Source organism: Mirounga angustirostris, unplaced genomic scaffold, assembly GCF_029215605.1.
Source record: "Mirounga angustirostris isolate CCGP_5_RB_7025 unplaced genomic scaffold, mMirAng1.0.hap1 SCAF_16, whole genome shotgun sequence".
NCBI classification, from domain to species: Eukaryota; Metazoa; Chordata; class Mammalia; order Carnivora; family Phocidae; genus Mirounga; species Mirounga angustirostris.
In genome coordinates, this window is record NW_026991724.1 from 56,707,120 (window position 1) to 56,728,355 (window position 21,236).

The window sequence follows — 21,236 nt, forward strand, 5'->3', positions numbered from 1 at the left end:
CCCTCAGAAGAAGAGACACCAGGGAGGGGCGCCTGGGTGGCTCAGTTGGTTAAGCGACTGCCTTCGGCTCAGGTCATGATCCTGGAGTCCCAGGATCGAGTCCCGCATTGGGCTCCCTGCTCGGCAGGGAGTCTGCTTCTCCCTCTCCCGCTCCCCGCTCTTGTGCTCTCTCTCTCACTCTCTCTCAAATAAATAAAATCTTAAAAAAAAAAAAAAGAAGAAGAGACACCAGGGAGCTCATGCGTGTCTCTCTCCACGCGCTCACACCAAGGAAAGGCTGTCTGCAACCCCGGGGTGGGGGGAACCCCCGCCAGACACCAGCCCTGTTGGCACCTCATGGAGACTTCTGTAGTCTGTGATGTTCGTCAGAGATGCCGGAGCAGAGGATTGCAGACTTTGCTGCCCGAACCAATACCTAAGACACGGGAGAGGCGGGAGGAGTTTGCAGATGCCAAATGGAAGATGCTGTGGGTGGGTGGGAAGATTCTACAGGAATGGGAAGGCAGGCTTCTTTGTCTGCAAAAGGTGTGCTGTTTTTCAAGGAAAGGGAAGGACGATGACCCCAAAGGCAATTCAGAGATCGTCAGGGCTGGCCCCTTGGTTTCAGAGTTTGGGCTACTGGCTCGGTTTCCCCTGGGCAGGCTCTGCTCGAAGCCTTGGGAGTGGGACCCTCACAGAGAGAAGGGCCCTGCAGCCCTGCTGAGCCATGGAGGTGGCGCCCCAGAGGGCCTGGCATGCAGGGAGTCGAGCCCAAGAGGATTATTCCGGAGCCTTAAGATCTGTGCAAGTTGCCTTGCTCGATTTTGAACGTGGTCACCTCTGTCTTCTTTCTATCGTTCCCTCTGGGGATGGGCACGTCACTCATCCGGGTCACGGGCTCACCACACCTGCACAGGAATTCTGCCTTGGAAGGTGTTTACCCCGAACCTTGCCCACGTCTGACTTACAGGATAATTTAGATGTGACTCTGGATTTTAGATTGATCGTTGATGCTGGAATGAATGTAGATTTGGGGCGGCGGGGAGGACTGTAGGGATGGGATGAGTGTACTTTGTGTAGGAAAAGGACATGAATCTCGGGGCTCAGGGCGGAATGATGTGGACTGTTTACGCACCCCCCCCCCCCCGCTGAATTCATGTTGAAGCCTTAACCCCCCAGTGTGTTTGGAGATGGGGCCTCTAAGGAGTAATGATCATGAGATCATTGGGTGGTGCCCTGATCAAATAGGGCACTGACCCTATAAGAGACAGCAGAGATCTCTCTGCCCTGCTCACACGCCCACACGGAGGAAAAGCCACGTGAGCAGCCATCCATCAGCTGTGGGGAGAGCCCTCCAAGGACACCAACCTGTCGGCACCTTGGGCTTGGGCTTGGGCCTCCAGAACTGTGAAGAAATAAGTTTCTGTTGTTTAAGCGCCGCCCCCCCCCGCCCCCCGCAGTCCATGGTATCTTGTTATGGCAGCCCAAGCTCACACAGTTGATTTTTATCTCTTTCATTCTTTATGATCAATATATGTTATCATTTTCACCCAGTGCCGTGGGATGAATTTTGCTGTTCTTTTTCTGACTCCTGTAGATGCTGCCTCGACTGCTGATTTTCAGGCTCTCTTCTCTTTGTAATAATTTCATTCATAATTTTCCCATTTGATCTTGGCATCTGGCATTTACATGACCATGTAAATAAAAATCTGTGTTGATGTAGAATATTTGCATTGTCATTTAAGTAAAAAAAAAAGTCTTATCTTCATTTGTGGTTTGCTTCTCTTACCTGCCGGTTTTTTGTTGTTGTTGTTAGAAATGGAGCTGATATTTATCTTTATCTGCAGAATTAAGTAATTTCTTTTTTTTTTTTAAAGATTTTATTTATTTATTTGAGAGAGAGAGAATGAGAGACAGAGAGCATGAGAGGGAGGAGGGTCAGAGGGAGAAGCAGACTCCCTGCCGAGCAGGGAGCCCAATGCGGGACTCGATCCAGGGACTCCAGGATCATGACCTGAGCAGAAGGCAGTTGCTTAACCAACTGAGCCACCCAGGCGCCCTGCAGAATTAAGTGATTTCTAAAGCTCCAGGATATCCTGCTTGCTTACAAAAGGTCCCCAGGCCTGGGGGCATTAGCTGAGTGTCCACGGGGCTGGGGGGCAGCCCCAGGGCCTCCTGGGGTCTCTGCAATCCCCCTTCCATGGGGTGTGAGGTCTGGGTCTTTCCCGGGCTAGTGGACGGCCAGAGCAGCATACATACTGGGCTCTGCTGGGGGCTCCGTTGACTGGGAGGAAGGGGGTGCACTCGTCCGCTGTTCAACTGGGCATAGGTCATATCCTGGGGGTCTTCAGATGCTGTGGCCTGGAGGACGGGAGGGTGGGAGTAAAGTGTGTGATGGGTGGGGGAGCCAGGGTGCCGGGAGCAGCAAGGACCCACCTGTCTGTCCTGTCCCCCTTTCTGTCCTTTGTGTCCAGCAATCCCTCCGATGTGGGGAAGGAAGAGGGGCCACCCCCCCTTGAGGTCTGTGTGGTTCCCCCCCGGGGCAGAGTCACCCCCTTGGCAAACTCACTGTCAGGGCTCTGCTGGGGGCGCCAGGGAGGGCGAAACTCCTCCACTTTGTCCCTCTTCACTTACGTGTCTACCCAGAAGCCAGGGTCGCTCTTAAAACCTAAATCGGATCCTGTGGATCCCTGGCTCGGACATGTTTTCACTCGTATTTCTGTCACCCGGTCTAAGACAGAGCCTTGCCAAACATAGATTCCCAATAAGATTTGTCAACTCACTGAATGAATAAATGGGCTAAAGCGGGGGAAACTCGGAGTCGTTAGGATTTGGTTCATCCACTTCATTCGGTACCCATGTACACACAATAAGTGCATGCATAAATATGCACATAGACAGACAGATGGACAGACAAGACGCTTGCCAGGGGGCCAAGAAGAGGACAGATCAGCGCCCTGCCCTGGAGGAATTCATGGCCATGGGGTTGGGAACCGCCCACAAACAAGGAAACACTGATTTGGGGTGGTGGTAAGTGCAGTGGAGAGGCCAGGGGAGAGCCTGCTTCTGTTAAAACAGCTCCTCCACCCTGAGTGTCCCCACAGCTGGCCGGGCACTCTTTCCTCGGGGGGTGGGGGGCTGTCCTGCACGTCATGGGATGGGCGGCAGCACCTCTGGCCCCTCGAGACCATTGGCAACCCCCTCCCAGCTGTGACGAACAATGTGTCTCTGGACGGTTTGGGGAAGCACTGAACATCGAGGGAGAGACAGCTCTTCTGGGGAGACTGGAGACTTGGCACATGGCATGGGACATTGGAATGCCCAGTGGACGGACAAGAAGAAACAGCTCACAGGTGCTTGGGTATCTGAGGCTGGTGCTCAGGCACCAGGCTAGAAATAATTGTGGAATTATGAGCATAGAGATGGTCCAGCTGTACCTGGGATTAAAGAAACATGACAAATAAAATACAGAGTTGTCTCATGGTGAGGTCAACACGATGGCTGGGTGAGCTTCCTGCGGGACTAGGAGCCGAATGACAATCATTACACCTAAGGCACGTTATTGTGTAGTTCCATTGCATCTAAATCCACACAACCAGAGGGAAGAGAGTAAGTGGAGAAAAGGCCAGGCTGAGGGTCTCTGTTCATGGCCAGACCATTCTATAGGGTGCCTTTGTGTGAATAAGAAAAGGCACACTGCTCAGACGCCACCAGTAGGGTCTTAAACCCCACAGTCTTTATTGTGCAGTGCACAAACTGTACAACTGTCCCTGGCAGCACCACCATTACGAGACCTGGACAACCAACAGTTCAAAGATCCCAAATAAGGGGACCAAGAAGGAGGAGCCCATGTGGGTATCAGAATAACCCAAGAAGGTGTCCCAGCAGCCTACATGTATCACCTTTCAAGAGGAAGGGTGAGGTCAGATGCCGCTGAGCTGAGGAATAGGAAGATGGAGAAGCAGCCCATACATTTAACTAATTAACAAGGCTGTGCTGGGTGCCCTGGACAGGAGCAGGGGCTCATCTGACTGTCCATCTGTATGTCTTCCTCAGGCTGGGACTCTCTCACCTCAGCATCTGGAGAACGAGAACATTCTATATCACGCCCAAATGCCAAAACCCTGCAGTCCCACATGCCCCTTCCACCCTCAGATGGGGAGACTGAGGCCCAGCAAGGGGCAGGGATGTGCCTGGGATCACATAGATGTGGCAGTTTTCATGAGAAGCCCAGAACCCGGCCCAAGCACTCCTCCTGGTCTCCCACCAGGACCCTCCTTTTTACTCTGATTCTCCTCCTGGACAGGAGCCATGGAGCTGGAGCTGAGGGGAGGAAAAAGAGGGGCATTAGGCAGCCGTGAAGGAACTATAGGCAGAGGTGGTAGGTTGGGGAAGGGTCTTTGGGGAGAAATTGCCTTTTCTGCAGGGTTCTGGTGTCAACTTCAGGATGTTAGTCACCTGCACGAAGTGAGAAATTAGCTTCTAAACGACCCCAGAACCTGGCCCCCAGGGCCACGTTAGGATCTCAGAGGATCTGAGGCCCGACAAGGTGATACACCCATCCTCCTTGATTTGGAATGCAGGGCAAACGACTAAACTCTAACACACAAAACGTGCATGGATGATTTAAATATATATTTTTAAATAAAACTGGAAGAATGTCTTTAAAAATCTATGTCCATTATTAAATCTCTTCATTCTGAATGATTTTATAATTATTATTTTTTTTACAGAAAATATTTATAAGAACTGTATTTGATTCCTGCATCACCTTGACCTACATTTCTGCTCTGGTAACATTTTACCAAAGAGAGATAGAGATGCAAGTGGATTTGGAGATATAGGCACGAGTGTTGCAGGGGAGGGGAGAAAGAAAGGGGAGGTCCGTTACAAATGCATCTATATGCACACCCATAAACGTATGCATGCACATAGACAGAAACAGAGATAGACTGACAGACAGATAATAGGTAGATAGGTAGGTAGGTCTTTTTCTGATATAATGCCCCCTCTGTCCTCAATACACCAGTGTGTGCCTCCCACAAGCACGAACTCTCGTCTACATGACCCCAGAACTCCCAATCAGGAGATCTTCACTGATGCAACACTTGGACCAAACCCACACTCCCGGTTCCTGTCTTACCAACTGCCAAACAGCGTCTTTTATTTTCTTTCTGGTTCTACCCAGTGTCTACTTATGGATACCCTGGAAAGGGTGTTGACAAGGCTGTGATCACCTCCCTCGATATCAGGAGCCCAGGATATCCACCTGTCCTATCCCTGGTGCTGGGTACTCCGAATGCCCGGTCAAGTAGGTGTCTGCCGTGGTGAGGTTTCCCGTGGTGAGGTCCTCAATCCTCCCTTAGAATTTGATTGTTTCCCGTGGTGAGGTCCTCAATCCTCCCTTAGAATCTGATTGGTATTTGGAGACAGATATTTGAGTATTCGTCCAATACCATGACCGTCCTCAAGTACACCATAGTTATTGTTACGATGCACGGACGACCCTCCCTGAGTCATCCACCATCATGGCAGCTAACTCATAACAGTCTCCAATCTCTTCATTGCTCATCATTCTGCATTGATTCGTTGGCATTCTACTCTAAAGCATGCCCTTTCCCCCGGTGCATTAGTTAATTTACTCTATAAACTAACGGATTTCTGCTTTAGTCAATGCATTGTAATTCCATACTTGGATGCTCAGCTCATTCTACATCTTTCCAAAGGGAGTTCCTTTCAGCTGGCTCCTTGTTATTCTGACTTGTCTCCATCATTCTTGGTGAGTTTTTGCACTTTCTGGCACATTAAGATGCTCCAGCATCCTATATTAGTTCACCTGTCCCAATCTGGAATAAAGAATTTCTCTGATGAACCCTAATTCCTTGTACTAGAGGATAGGAGTTAAAAACCAAGATCTGGATGATTGTCGTGCCGTCACCGTGTCTAGATTTTATTGATGGATGTACCTGGGACACGTGTGTTTGTACATCTATGCACAGACACACCTACGACTGTGTCATGTCCATCGATGTATATGTATACATTTTAATGAGGTCACCCTGGCACTTCCAATTCCAGTAGAACAGCTCAGAGTTTATTCTAGCCAACTGCCTTTGCACATTTATAGATCCCTTTAGACCTTGAGTAACTTGGCTCCCTTTATGCCCCCATATTTACATATTGGCTCAAAGCAACTAATCTCCCAACCACCGCCACATCCTCCCGCACTCACCACTGTGCCTACTCCCCACTGCTCTGGGCTGCAGGGGGATAACGACCCCTCCCATGACCCCCCCTCCACGTCACGGGCACGGCTCCTCAGGCGTTGGGTACACCCCTGCTACCCACCCTCATAACTGTACTTTGTGGGGATTCCAGCCTGTCCCAAGAAGGCTGTGATGGAAAGAGCTTCCGAGAAATTTTTTATTGTTTAATTTGGAGGGTTTTCAAAAACTGAGCATTTCTTTCTGTTTGGTGCCATATTTTGGTGGTGCTCTAAGAAGCCACTTCCTATCTTCAGAGTTAGGTCTCACTTCTCAGGTAGACCAGAGCTCCCATCTTCTACTTACCTGACATGAAGCTTTTTTTCTGGTGCTGGTGTTGGATAAGGAGGAAGAGGAGAAGGAAGAGCAGGACGAGGAAGATCACAGGGACCTGGATCAAAATTCTCTGGTACTTGTGACCTTGGACACAAGTGATATCATGAATGAACCAATGATGTCAGTTAACTGAGCACCTACTGTGTGTAGACCCATGCTGGGGTCTGTGCATTCATCACCTGTAATCCCCGTAATAATCACGCACCAGGGGAATGCCACCCCCCCTTCACCCATTTCACAGATAAGGAAACCAAGGCTCAGAGAGATCAATCAGGTGCCCCAGGTCACCGGGCCAGGAAGTGGGTGGCAGGGCTGGGATTTGAACCCAGGACTGTGGGTTCCCTGTGCTCTCCTCACACTACCCACCCTAGTGGACACCTGCTTCAGGCTCTGGGCTCCTACCTTGATTGGAACGGCCCGTTCTGTTGTCCCCATGTGCCCTGCCCTCCTGTAGCTGGAGCTAAATGCACCTCCTATTGTCAGAGGTTTTGGGGTGCCCAGAACTATCCCTGTGTGGGACGGACTCCGTGCCTTCCCCACTCCCCAAGTCCAGCCACGACCCGTTCTGTGCCCTGCAGACCCCACACTTGCACGTGGGGTCTGACTGCACTTTTCAGCGAGCACATCAGGGAAGGGGCCGTGAGGATCCTGTGCACTCGGTGGGTCCGTCCCACGGAGGGCTCTCATTTCCAGGATCTCACCTAAACCTCTCAGCAAACCCATGAGGGAGACCATGGGAGACATGCTTCATAGGCAGTGAAAGGACTCGTCTGAGGTCCCACAGCCCAGAAGTGGCAGATCTGGGATTTACATCCCACGGAGTCCGACCGTCAAAGCCTTGCTTATTTCTGTTTGATTCTGATTTCTTTCCACCAGGGCTGTCTGGATACAGCCAGGCTGATCCCTGCAGGATGGACAGAGGAGCCCTGGGGATGTCACCAACGTCACTGCTCTGCCCTTCCCTGCATCCTACAGCCCTCACTGCCCACCTTCCCATTCTGCAGACCTAAGGCAGCATCCCTGTAGGGTCAGAACGGACATGTCCTTGAGATCTGAGCCAGGATTCTCCCCCACCACAAATGGAGAAACCGAGACCCCGATCGATGGAAAGGGACCCACCTCAAATCACAGACACTGCCCCTCAATGGACCCCACCAGGTACATCGTAAACCCAGGACAGGGAGGTGAGGCCATGGGGCTGCCGTGCTCCTCACTTCAGCCTGGCTACTCTTCCCTCAGTATCCCCCTCTGCCATGACTACCCCATCCCTCATCTGCTAGCCTCAGAGCCCCTGGAGCTTTCCCCCTGGCATCTCTGCTGGACTCTCAGCCCCCAGGGACACAAGATTGTTTCTAAGTATCTCGGGGGGAGTTAGATCCCCTGAGAGGCTCTCAGACTCCCGGGGATGGTCTGTACTCTGAGTTAAGAGGTCCCAGGAATGCATCAGTTGTGGAGTTGGGACCTGTGTGTGGGGGGGGCTGAAGCCCCCAGAGGGTCCTGGGAAAGAGACAAGAGGAGGGTGGAGGGCTGGAGCTTCCCATAGAGACCCCCTCTAGGCTCAGACCCTTCTGGTATATCTGCCCTGGGGCCCTGAAGACCCTTCTGCATATACCTGGAGCTTTGAGTGATGGGCGTGTGGGAAGGGGCAAGCCTGGGGGGACAGTGTGGTCCTCCATTCCTTGGAGGGGTGGATGCCCCTCTGGATGACCCTCCCTGGAGCACCCTCATTCCCATCCTATATTGTGGGTCTTCCAGACAGGGTCAGGAGTTGACCACAGGACCACAGAGGGGACAGGGCTGGGTTCCTCACCTGAGACCACCAGCTCCAGGGGGTCACTGGGGTGCGACCATATCTGGGGGGTGTTGTTGTAATAACCATAGCATCTGCACGTCCACCTGGGGCTGGGGTTCACGGGGCCCACAGGGAACAGGGCCTGGGACCCCCCACTGGGGGCTCGCTGGGAGACCAGTGTGCAGGACGGCTGGCGTTCTCCTTCCTTCATCAGAACAAACCTGTCAAATCCGAACCATGAGCCACACTGGAGGGTCACATTCTCTCCTGAGGTCACGACAGGGCTGGGTAGGGCTAAGAGCTGGGGTTTGTCCTGTCATCCTAGGAGAGGAGGAGGGGACGGTGTTAAATGGGGCTCAGATCCCCCACATTATCCCCAGGGCTGGGCTGTGAGAGGGAGACACCCTGAGAGCAGACCCCCTTCCTGAGGGCACAGCCTGGGGCTGGGACCCTGAGTGGGCTCGCACCTGTCACCACCAGCTCCAGGGGGTCACTGTACTCGGACCAGCCAGTGGGACTGCGATAGTTACAGAGATATCGTCCTGCATCTACATCTGTCATGTATTTGATGGAGAACTTAGCCTTGTCCTTGGGCTCCAGTGGCTTCTGACTGTCCCAGGTCACCGAGTTTCCCTCTTTTTGCAGGTGGTACTCCTGGGCCTCCAGGCTCCCCTGACACCAGATGGTCACAGGGGTCCCCCGGGGGATCACAGAGCCTGGCTCAGCCCAGATGGTGGGTTTGGGGAGGGTCCCTGGAAGGAAACGGAGGCTGGGACACAAGACCTTCCCCACCCCCAGGTCCCAGCTCTGCCCCAAACCCCCAGACGTCCCCCTCTGTCAGCCTGGAATGCTGTTCTCCATCCCCTCTGCCTGGAGGGTGACCCCTGTCCCCAGTGAGGAGGTGGGACTGGGACCCCTGGGGACAGACTCACCTGCCTGCACTCGGGTCCTGGGGCCCACACTCAGCCCTGGAAGAGAGTTCCTGTGAGAGGTTTGCCCCGAATCCTGAGCAGAACCCCTCCTCCCGTGAGCCTCCTGAGTCTGGGGTCTCTGACAGACCAGGGCCTGGCTGTGGGGCGGGTCCCTCCCAGAATAGGGCGTCCCCTCCCCTCCTCAGATCTCACCGAGACAGAGCAGGGCCGTCAGGGTGGGGGTCATGGCGTCTCCTCTCTCTGGTTCCAGCTGTGCAGACGGAGGGAGCAAGGCACCCACAGGACGGACAGACACACAGGGTGTGGCCACGCGGAGGCCGTTCCTGTCCGTCACGGGGTTGTCACGTCAGCAGCCCCACAGGAAGGGAACAGCCCCTCCCCAGGACCTAGCCTGGCTCTGGTGTCCATGATGGTGCAGCAAGTGGACCCCGAGGCTTCCTGAGATGCCCCATCCAGGTGAGGAGACCAGGCATGTCCTTCCCTCCCAGAGCCTCCTCCCTGGGTCTCCTTCATCCTCAGCACATCCCTGGGGTCCTCACTGTGGATGGGGTCCCCAAGCCCTGGAAATGCCACAGTGGACATGGGTTCCTGCCACTATTTGGAGCTTATGTCAGGACAGACACACGTGTGACAAATCTGCTCAGCCCAGGTTGAAATCACAGTGGCAATGAGCCCAGGGGGGAAAACAGGCAAATACGGAAGGGAGCACAGCCCTTCTCCTGGCTCCAGAGCATGGCCTTTCTTTCTATCACAACCTCTATGGTCTTCTCTATTTTCCTGTGATACCGTCCACACCCCCTCCCCCTTCCTGGGAACATCCCTGTGTGTCTCTCCTGGCTCCTCGGTGCCCCTTGTTCCTCGGACGGAGCTGTCTTCCCCACCTTGGGGTTCTGCCTGTAAGCTGTAGGGGACATTTATTTCAGCTAGAGCTCTGATTGTGAAGGGAAAGTTAACTTTTATCTAAATATTCATCTATTATCCATTGCCTTGTGGCCCAGGGTGGTAACATCCTGTCTTCAAGCCTGTTTCCTTATTTAGGTCTTGTTGTCCTGAACCTCACTCCTCAGGGTAGTTGTGGGATTCAGTGGTTCCCAGTTCATGGGAGGGGATCCATCACTGTTAGTTTCCAGAGCAGGTTAAGAGGGGTTTGGTACATGGGAGGATTATGGGGTCAGACTCAACTTATGTGGATGTTTGTTGCATCCAGTCAAGACCCCTCACATGCCCCTCATACCAAGAGGTGCTACTTGCCACATTTCTGAGATGTGTAGAAACAGTCATATGCAGGAACCGAGAAATGAAAGTTCCCCAAATAGTCATGGAACCACAAGAAAGAACAGAGAACAAAGCTGAGCAGCTGCCAATTCCCAGGACCGTCAGTGGGTCATCGAGTAGAGGCTTCCACCCATGTGGACACAGAGAGGGACCCCAGGGTCCTCACAGGGAGGCAGGGGACAGGGCTGCAGGTGAAGGCTGGAAACTGCGGTGCTCCCCAATGTGTGTTTGTGGACAAGCACAGGGGTTTTTCCACTCCCTGACTCAGGCCACCTCCCCTATGTGTGTGTAAAACAGATTCACGGCAGCTTTTCTCTTCCGTGAGTGACTGTGAGCTTGAGGCTGCACTGGACCCGTCCCTGCTTAACACAACCCTGAACAGATGCGACATTTGAGAGAGTGGACACCGCAGAGCAGAAGCTGCAATTATCTCTTGCGGTCAGCCCGACTCCCAGAACAGCCCCGGGAGAAACCCTTCTTGTACGAACAAGTGTGTGGGAGGAGAGTGTCCACTAAGAATGGACATCAGAGAGTGATCCTAACAATGGTAAACAGTGCTGTGGATAATAAGCTACTGATGAATAGGAATTATCCTATACAAGGAAGTAGAATGGATAAAAAAATATGAGAATAAAATTAAGCATATTTAACTATCTGAAAAAATAAAAGGAGGGGCGCCTGGGTGGCTCAGTCGGTTAAGCGACTGCCTTCCGCTCAGGTCATGATCCTGGAGTCCCGGGATCGAGTCCCGCATCGGGCTCCCTGCTCAGCGGGGAGTCTGCTTCTCCCTCTGACCCTCCTCCCTCTCATGCTCTCTGTCTCTCATTCTCTCTCTCTCTCAAATAAATAAATAAAATCTTAAAAAAAAATAAAAATAAAAAAATAAAAGGAGATAATGAATTTTTGATGCAAGAATATGGATTATGTTATGGAAGAATAGGCAATTCTTGAAACAATTAAGAAATTTTAGAGATGAAAAATCCAATAAAATCAATACATTCAAAAAATTCTTTCCATGAAGGACAAGACAAAGCTGAAGAGCCATTTATAAAACTGGAATGCAGTATTGAGGGGTTTTCCAGAAGGCAGCATAGAGAGACCAGCCGTGGAAATTCGAGATGCTTGGGGAACAGAATGAGGATGTGTTGTAAGTGCCAGAAGGACAGAAACGAGGATGATGTCTGCAACATTGTAATTGAACATTTTATAGAGACCGGGAAACACCCACCAAGTGTTAAGGTGCATATATTTAGAAATGACATGTGTATCCTGACCCTTCGTTGTAAATGAAGGAAATGGAGATGCATTTGAGACAGTAAGAGGAATTTTGCCAAGTCACCCCTCTGCCCGGGGTGGGGGGCATAGTTGGGGGAGGGCTGAACTAGCCCAAATGGAATGGGAGAACAGTGAGGGGTGCCCGGCCTCCCCAGCTCTGTGGGTCTGCTGGAGACACCCAGAGTATTGAAGCAGGACCTCCAGACAGGGGGAGCAGGAGATGGGGAAAGAGGCAGATAAGAATATCCAAGGGATTAAACAGATGTGGTTCCCATTGACTGCATTCAGGACCCCAGCAGGAAGCCTGTCTCTGAGCTGTTGGGAGATCTGAACCCCCAACACCCCCAGCCCCAGCCCAAGGGTGCTCTCCACTCCCCAAGTGTGAAAACCCACACCTCATTCCATGCTGTGGCCAGGTTCAGAAAACAAACTGGGGTCTGTGAGCAACAGAGAAACCACAGACTTGTAGCAAAACAAAGAGAGATTCCAGCAGCCAGCCTGGTGGGTTTCAAGGACCAGAAAGGAAGTACAAGTTTACGAATTTTGTGCATCCTTGCAAAGTTGGAAAAAGTATCACACATAAGCAGGACCAATGAAAAAACATCTCCCACATGAAGGCAGCTACTAAAGATTTGTGGAGTGACCGCCACTTCAAATGCTAAAACAGCCACGGGAAACTCCAAGGATCACGAGGAATCAAGGAATCAAGGACACATGTCATCAGCAAAAATGAGGACAGCCGTCCCGTAACTGAACTCAGACTTGGAATTTCGCCATGTAGCTGACCAAGATTTCAAAATAGCTGCACTGACGAAACTCATCGAGTTACGAGAAAAGAAGAACAATACGTGAACCAAAAGAGAAATTTAACAAAGGGATAGAAATCGTACAAAAGAGTCAAATGGAAATTGTGGACTCGAGGAATTCAGTTAATGAGTAAAATTAATAGAAGGCACGGGACAGCATCTACCGCAGAACAGAATGATTAGAGTTCCAGAAAAAGGAGAGATAGAGAGAGAAGGAGTGGAAAGCTTATGTAAAGAAATGATAACCGAGAACTCCCTAAGCCCAGGGAGATACTTGGACATCCAAATTCAAGACTAATTAACACACTGAAAGGAAAAGATGCTGGTAAGAATGATCTGTCTGGGAAATTGTTCTGGAGTTATGAAGGACAGATAAAAACTTTGGTCTCTTTATTTATTTATTTATTTATTTATTTATTTATTTATTTGGTAGTGTCTTCATCTGATTTTGGGGTATCATTATCAGGATAACATGTAGAGTCTTCCTCTGACTTTGACATCAGGATAACACTGGCCTGGAAGAACAAGTTTGAGAATGTACCCCCCCTCCACCCCACTTCCACTTTTTGGGCAGAGTTTGAGAATGATTGGCATTCATTCCTCTTTGGATGTTCAATAGAATTTGCCAGTGAAGCCATCTGGTGTCCTGGGATTTTCTGTGTTGACGGGTCTTTGATGACCCGTTGAGTCTCCTTGCTTATTATCGGTTTGTTCAGATTTTCTATTTCTTCCTAATTTAGTCGTGGTAGGTTCTGTGTTGCTGGGAGTTGATCGGTTTCCTCCAGGTTGTGTCATCTGTGGGCATGGAGTTGTTGGTAGTAGTTCCTTATGATTCTACGTATTTCTATGGTGTCAGTTGTAATGCCTCTTTCTGTCCCGATTTTATTCAAGTTTTCTCTCGTTTTTCTTCTTAGGTGGTCTAGCTAAACATTTGTCAATTTGGCTTATCTTTTCAAACAACAAACTCTTAGATTCATTGATCTTTTCTTTTTTTTTCAGGGGTGTGTGTCTCTATTTCATTTCTTTCCACTCCCCTTCTTTCCTTCTGCTAACTTTGGGATTAGTGTACTCTTTTTGTTCTTGTCCCTCAAGGTGTAAAGTTAGGCTGTGTAGTTGAGATCTTTCTGATTTCTTTTTTTTTAAATTTTATTTATTTGTGTGACAGAGAGAGAGATAACGAGAGCAAGAACACAAGCAGGGGGAGTGGGAGAGGGAGAAGCAGGCTCCCCGTGGAGCAGGGAGCCCGATGCGGGGCTCAATCCCAGGACCCCTGGGACCATGACCTGAGCCGAAGGCAGATGCTTAACGACTGAGCCACCCAGGCACCTGAGATCTTTCCAATTTCTTAACAGATGCATTCACGACTACAAATTTCCCTCTCTGAAATGCTTCTGCAGCAGGCTATACACAGGTTTTGGTATGTGTCTTTCCATTTTCGTTTGTTTAGAGATATTTTTTGTTTCTGTTACGATTTTTTTTCTTTGATCCGTTTGCTGTTTACGAGTGTTTTGTTTAGTGCCTGTAGCTGCTGGAAGGAACGCAGCCCTGCTGACCGCTTCATGCAGCCAATGGGACCGCGTCAGACTCCTCGGCCAGAGAGCCACACGGGCGTGAATGTGCACTGTTTCCAGCGTGGAGTTTGTGGCCGCTTCTTCCAGGAGCACCAGGAACTGGAAAAGCAGAAAGCGGGGTACAAAGCTCTATAATGGGCTAACTTCCTTCTGAGAAAGGAGTTAAGTAACACGATGTGTCTGCTGACTTATCTTTCCACAGATCGCTTGTTTGCTCTGAAAACCAGAATCTGACAAAAATCGTCACCTACAGTGTGGGAGTGGGGGGGTGAAGGGGACAGAGGAGGTGGCTCCTCCCTGAACGCACCATTTCAGGGGTTTTTAGCGTTTGAAACCGACGAATGTTCTACACACTGCAAAACACACTTAAACCGTAAGACACCGGAAAAGCGCACCCCAATGCTAATATACACAAATAAAAATTAAGATAAGCTTACATCCCATCAACACCAGAGCCACAGGGTAAGTCGGGAAAATATTACATTAATTTCTTAGGAACAGGGGTTTGAAAGATCAGAGATACAAGCGTGACGTAAGCAGCCGGGGCGGAGCTCTGCATCCCACCACCTGCAGCGCCTGGGACATGAAGCCCAGGCCTCCAGAATGTGGCCAGGCAGGGCTTCGGGCACTGGTGCTCCCAGGTTTGGGATGACACGTCGGGCTGAGGTCAGGGTGCTGGAAGGAAAGGTCAGTGCCGGAATCCGTTTCCAGAAGACTGGGAATCAACTGAGAACGGTGTCAGACACCAGGGGTCTGAGGTTCCTCGTCTGCTACGACAAAGCAGGTTTATTAGGCTTATTCAGTTCTGGAGGTCGGAGGCCTGCCGTGGTCTCCGGGGCTCGCAGGAGGGTGTCTGCAGGGCCGACTCCTTCCTGGACGCAGGGCTCCTTCCTCCGTCTTCGGTGGCCAGTGGACCTTCTGTGGGGGTCACTGTGCTGCCAGCCCCCAAACCACCCTCCGTCAACAGGAACTCCCTGAGATAGCTTCTCTCCCCTGTAGCAGGTTCCAGACGATTCCCAGGTGACTCCCAACCAGACACCTGCTCTGGCCTTGCTCCCGTCTGACCTGCCCCATCCCAGAGTCAGAGGCTCCGGTCCCTGCACGGTTGGCTTAGGCCCCCGGCACGGAGTGGCAGGGCCTGCAGGGAGAGTCCTCCCCGGGGACCCACAGGCCTGGATGGAGGCTGACTGAGGCCAACGTGGACCCCGCTGGAGTCTCCACCCGCTGTGCCCCTGCCTTTCCCACTCACCGAGGCCCAGGAAGTGTGTGGGATTGCAGGACATGGCCAGCCTCTGGCGGACTGCACTATCCTCATCCTGGGGTGGCAGGACAGGGCCCTGCGGGTCAGGAAGTGAGCAGGAAGGGCTCCGAGGGCTCCTGTCTGTGGTCTCACAGGAAGGGAGTGGGGGGCACAGGCCCAGCTCTACCTTCCTCTGTTGGATCACAGAGCCTTGATTTCTGGAAGGAGTTCCAGTGAAATACTACATAACCAGTCTGAACCCATGTCCAGATGGAACCCCCCTAGAATCAACTGGTGATTATAGAGCCAGACAGAGAGATGATAGGGAGGTAGAGATAGAGATAGATGATACATGATCAAGTGCATGGATAGTACATGCGTACATCCATACGTGTACATAGACATAAATACAGACATGCTGGGCTGCAGATGATGAATGGGTAGACGCAGAGAGAGAGATGATGGGACTGTGGATAATGGCAGGTGCATTCTTAGGGGGATAAGTAGATACATAACTGGATACAAACGTAGGCACACAAGAGATGATAGATACACACACATAGTTACGCATAGATTCGAGACAGCCAAGTAGAAAGATACATAGTTACAGAGACAGCCACAGACAGATGGTGTGGAGCACAGAAAGGGGAAGTTTCTGGCTAGCTCCTGGTCCTACTAGGCTGACTGTTCTCAAGCTACACATTCCCCAAATGCAAAGGGCAATCATGAAATTCTCTGACAACTTCATGTTATTCTGGGCGGGGGGTGCAGAGACAGGCAGGTCGCACGTTGGAAGAACGCTCAGGCCAGGTCTCCCTCACGCTCTCTAGGGCAGGTGGCGCTCTGCTCAGGTATGATGCTCTTGTCTCTGCACCCCTCTGCATCCTGTGACTCTGGGCCTTGCTCTGCACACTCACCCCTCCCTCCCAGACGGTCAGGTCAGGTTCTCTTGCTAGGGGGCGCTGACGGGGCTGTGGGGGCAGGAGGAGGAGGAAGGACAGGAGGACTTTCATGCTGTCAAACATCCCATTCTGGGGCACCTGGATGGCTCAGTCGGTAGGACATGTGACTCTTGATGTTGGGGTCGTAGTTCACGCCCCACCTTGGCTGTGGAGATTACTTAAAAATAAGATATTTAAAAAAAAAATCCCGGTTCTAATGGAAAGCCCTGAAGTCTACAGATGCAAATCCACTAAGGAAACAATAATGTTTGTGCAAACATTGGTGGGCAAGGCTTCCTGCGCTGTTGGGGCTGCGATGGGGGCTGGTTCTTGTCTGGACCCCCGTGGGGCTCCCTGGTCCATTTATGGCACAGAACACAGGACTGTGACTAAGGGAGGTGGTCCGGAGCCCCATCCCTGATGACGACATGCAGTCATAGCATCGTCTCCTCCCTGTCTGTCCCCCTCACTCCCAGGCCTCTAGCAACTTGGGGCTTTTGCATGTCCTTGATTCTCAAAAGCTTCTCCTATAACTCGGCCGGCCTTTACATTTCAGCGAATCTTATGTTCCTTTCACAGTTTCTACTAGGGCCCAGTTCCTGGGGGGACTGAAAACATCCACTGGATTCTGATATGTCCCATGCACCACCTGCTCACCCTGGGAAGGAAGGCTGAGGACCTGGAAGCGTCCTGGGGCTTCTAAGACCCATACTGACCTCCCGGGAGAAGGAGGCAGGGAAGGGAAAGGCCTGGGCCTTTTAGGATCAGAGCTCAGGGGAGTGGCTAGCTGAGCCATGGACACCAGCTGGGCTCCCAGGCAGAGCTGGAATCCTGGGGTAGGGACTGCCTTGGGGTCCTGGAGTCAGCAAGGCGAGGTCTGATAGGGACAGAGGAGGGGTCTGTGCTGTGCTCTTGGACATGGGGCTCTTCCTAGACCTGGCACACAAGCCCAGAGCAGACCCAGCCCCTGTAGCCACTGTTCTTCCAGGACAAGAGAATCAAGCTCTCTATGCCTGCCGTCCCTCCGGGCATCAAGGCCCATGTGCTCTATGATTCTTGGCCTGAAACCACATGTCTGATGCCCAGACCTCCGTGTTCCCAGCCTCGAAGAAACAGAAGGTCCAGACCCATGGGCTCTGCCATGGACACAACCCAGGAAGCAGCCCTGTGGATTCAGAGGCCTTGTGGCCCCCGCGGAGAGGGTCCCCCACCTACTGCAGGGAACCTGGGGCTCGGGGTCAGGGATGCTCTCCCCAGAAAAGCACTTCTCTTTCTACATGAAAGCAACCATCCTCGATTCCCAAAGAAGCAGGAGGAAAAGGTGGCAATGCTCTGTTGAAACTCATCCCTAGAGAAAGACCCCAACACTGCAAAATGGGTGTTGCCATTGACCGCCTCCCAATCAGTGACTCTTGCTTAGGTGATGTTGCCCAGGCAGGAAGGTGGAACCAGAGGGAGCAGGAGGATACTGAGCAGCTGAGCGGGACCTTGGGGAGAGGGCGGGGGCTCATCAGGACGTGCTGAAAACCACGAGAGGGTGCCGTGGAAGCCCACGCGTGCAAGCATGCCTTTGGTGGATTTCAGTGAAAAAGCAGTTGAAGGAGGGCCTCTAGATGATTGCTCGTGCTGGGAGAGGAAAAAATGCTCAAAAACCGTGGGAGCAATTATAACAATACCACAGGGGTTGCTCTATTTCACCGAAGATAGGTTAGAAGTCACTCGTTAGGAAATTCAAACCTGGAGAAGTTACAGAGTCCACACATAAGTGAACGTACCATCGTGGGTGTGTGTTAGGGGATGTGCGTGTGTGCATGAGTGTGTGTGTGTAACAGCAGGATGTAATGCCGTTCAGCTGAAGAAATAAAATGTCTTTGGGGTGCCTGGGTGGCTCAGTCGTTAAGCATCTGCCTTCGGCTCAGGTCATGGTCCCAGGGTCCTGGGATGGAGCCCCGCATCGGGCTCCCTGCTCGGCGGGAAGACTGCTTCTCCCTCTCTCACTCCCCCTGCTTGTGTTCCCTCTCTCGCTGTGTCTCTCTGTCAAATAAATAAATAAAATATAAAAAAAAAAAAAAAAAGAAAGAAAATGTCTTTGTCCATCAGTGACCTGGTCTCACTCAGGAGCTGCCCTGTCTTAAGCAGGACACACACACACACACACACACACACACACATTTACACGCACACACACAGTCCCTCCCAATCGTTGCAAACACTCCTGCATCTTTTGCTGGTCTCCATGCTCTTTCCCAGGATGGTGTCCCAGGTGGAGGGAGCAGCCGCCTCTCAGCCTCCTGCTGGTCCCTGGGGATGTGGGGTTTGCTCACCAGGTTGCTGGAGGCCCAGCTGATGTCTGTGCCCCCAGGCTACAGGGCCCAGCCCTTCTCTGCTCCCTGGGGCCTGGGGGGACCCTTCTGGTCATCTTGATGTCCCCTTTGTCCCAGGGGTTCAGTGGAAGTGCCAGGACACCCGCTCCTGCCCCCGCTGCCTGGCCCAGGTGGGATCTCTCCTCCCACCATGACGGGCCCACTGGGGCCTCCTGGCATTGTCTCCCTGGGCACACCGGAGGGGAACTGGGCGGAGTCCCAGGGCAAGGTGGACCCGCCCTCTCTGCCTGGCCACACTAAGCCACCAGGCATGCTAAACGTGGCTCATCCTCCAGGTGGCGCTTGGAGGCCGTGGAGCCTCAGGGACATCCGTCCCGTGGGAATGTCCCTGCACCCATGGCCTGAATCTTGACCCCTGTGTCCGTGTTGGAGGGTCAGGAAGGAAAGACTAGTTCACAACGTCTGCTTTTCTGCCCTCTCCCCCCTCCTCTTCCCACCAAGTCCCCAAGATGGAAGAGGTGTGAGCTTTATTTTGCTTTCATTTTTCAATTTCCCCGAAACTGTCAGCTCCCCAGTGACATCATTGCCTGGACTCACAGGACTCCTTTTCACTGGAGCAGGTACCCGACCTGGTCAGCCATTCCTGCTCTGGAAGGGGCAGAAGACTCCGGAGTCCTCTCTCGCCCAATGCCAGGCTCTCCACTCTTCCCTTGCTGAGAGCCTGGCTCAGGTCAGAGGCAAACAAGACAGACGTTAGGGGGAGATACACCATTCTGACTGTGATGGTTATTTAGGGGTCAGCCCGACTGAACTAAGAGATGTCCCCAGAGCCGGGAAAACATTACTTCTTGGTGAGTCGGTGAGCAGGTTTCTGAAAGATTAGCATCTGATTCAGTCACTGAGTGAAGAGGTCCACCTTCCCCATTTGGGTGGGCATCCTCCATCCTCCGAGGGCCCGGATAGAACAGACAGGGGAAGGAGGCCCAATTCCCCCTCTCTCTCTTCTTGAGCTGAGACAACTATCCTCTCTGGCCCTGGAAATCGTAGCGCCTGGTTCTTGGGCCTGAGGACTGGGGCTGAATTATACCAGCAGCCTCCTGGGCTCCAGATGGCAGAGAGCTGGTGGTGGGACTTCTGGCTTCCATAACCTGAGAGAGAGCTGATTCCTAGAATAAATATATATTTAAATATATATAAAAGTACATTTATATATTATGTATACATATTATATATAAATGTATTTATATATTATATATACATATTATGTATGCCTTATGTCTATATACATATTATATATAAATGTATTTTATATATATTTATATACAATCTTTATAACAGAATCTTTTGGTTCTGTTTATCTGGAGAACCCTGACTAATATACTAACTGTTGAAAAATAATAAAGAGAGAGAGAGAATGTGTCCCTGCATGAAAAAGAGAAATTCAGTACAGGACGTAATGAAGAAAAACAAAGATGCAGAGTAGAGGGTAACAACCAGAGGAAGAACTTTGAGTACGAATAGAAATTAACCTTGAGTACGAATGGGAAATCAAAGCTCAGTACAAACTGAAATTGTGTTTAAAAACCAGGCACCCACCCTCTCTGAGCCGTGACAGACCCTCCCAGCTGGTGAGATGCAGCCTGTCCTGAGGTCCCCGAGTGGAGCTGACAGTCTGCAGTCTACAGCCCCTGTCACTTAGGGCTGGCCGACCTCGGGCAAGTTAATTAATGATCAGTCCCTAGTTTCTTCAAGAGCAAGAGGAGTGGAGAAAAGAATAGGACATGCTCTGGAGGGTTCATATGAATATTAAACTGTGTCAGGGTTGGGGCACCTGGCTGGCTTAGTCTGTGGAGCATGTGACTCTTTTTTTTTTTTTAATTTATTTGACAGAGAGAGAGAGAGACAGCGAGAGAGGGAACACAAGCAGGGGGAGTGGGAGAGGGAGAAGCAGGCTTCCCGCGGAACAGGGAGCCCGATGCGGGCCTTGATCCCAGGACCCCGGGATCATGACCTGAGCCGAAGGCAGATGCTTAATGACTGAGCCACCCAGGCGCCCCGCATGTGACTCTCGATCTCGGGGTCTGAGCCCCATGCTGGGTGTTGAGATGACTTAAAAATAAAATCTTTTAAAAAAGTGTTAATAATGGGCGCCTGGGTGGCTCAGATGGTTAAGCGTCTGCCTTCAGCTCAGGTCATGATCCTGGGGTCCTGGGATCAAGTCCCGCATTGGGCTCCCTGCTCCTTGGGGAGCCTGCTTCTCCCTCTGCCTATCTCTCTCTCTCTGTCTCTCATGAATAAATAAATAAAATCTTTAAAAAAAAAAGTGTTAATACTTGCAAAGAAGTAAAATAGCAATTGCACCATAATAAGTCAGCTGAGTTTAGGTTGAATTTTTCAAAAATATTCTTTTAATATGTAATAAAACTTTTAATACAAGGCCTATAGCAAGCATGCGGGTTTCTTACCTTCCTTATAGCAAAAAAAAAAAAAAATAATAATAAT

General features: G+C 51.3%; 1 protein-coding gene across 1 annotated transcript; it reads right to left on the reverse strand.

Moving 5' to 3' along the window:
* Positions 1–1,885: 1,885 nt before the first annotated feature.
* LILRA5 (leukocyte immunoglobulin like receptor A5) lies at positions 1,886–9,585 on the reverse strand. Its single transcript, XM_064580169.1, is given in 9 exon segments — positions 1,886–2,340; positions 3,882–4,059; positions 4,265–4,302; positions 4,395–4,437; positions 6,549–6,662; positions 8,389–8,691; positions 8,838–9,122; positions 9,303–9,338; positions 9,495–9,585. Coding segments are annotated over 8 exon segments (951 nt in total). The 5' UTR covers positions 9,529–9,585; the 3' UTR covers positions 1,886–2,340; positions 3,882–3,961.
* Positions 9,586–21,236: the final 11,651 nt, after the last annotated feature.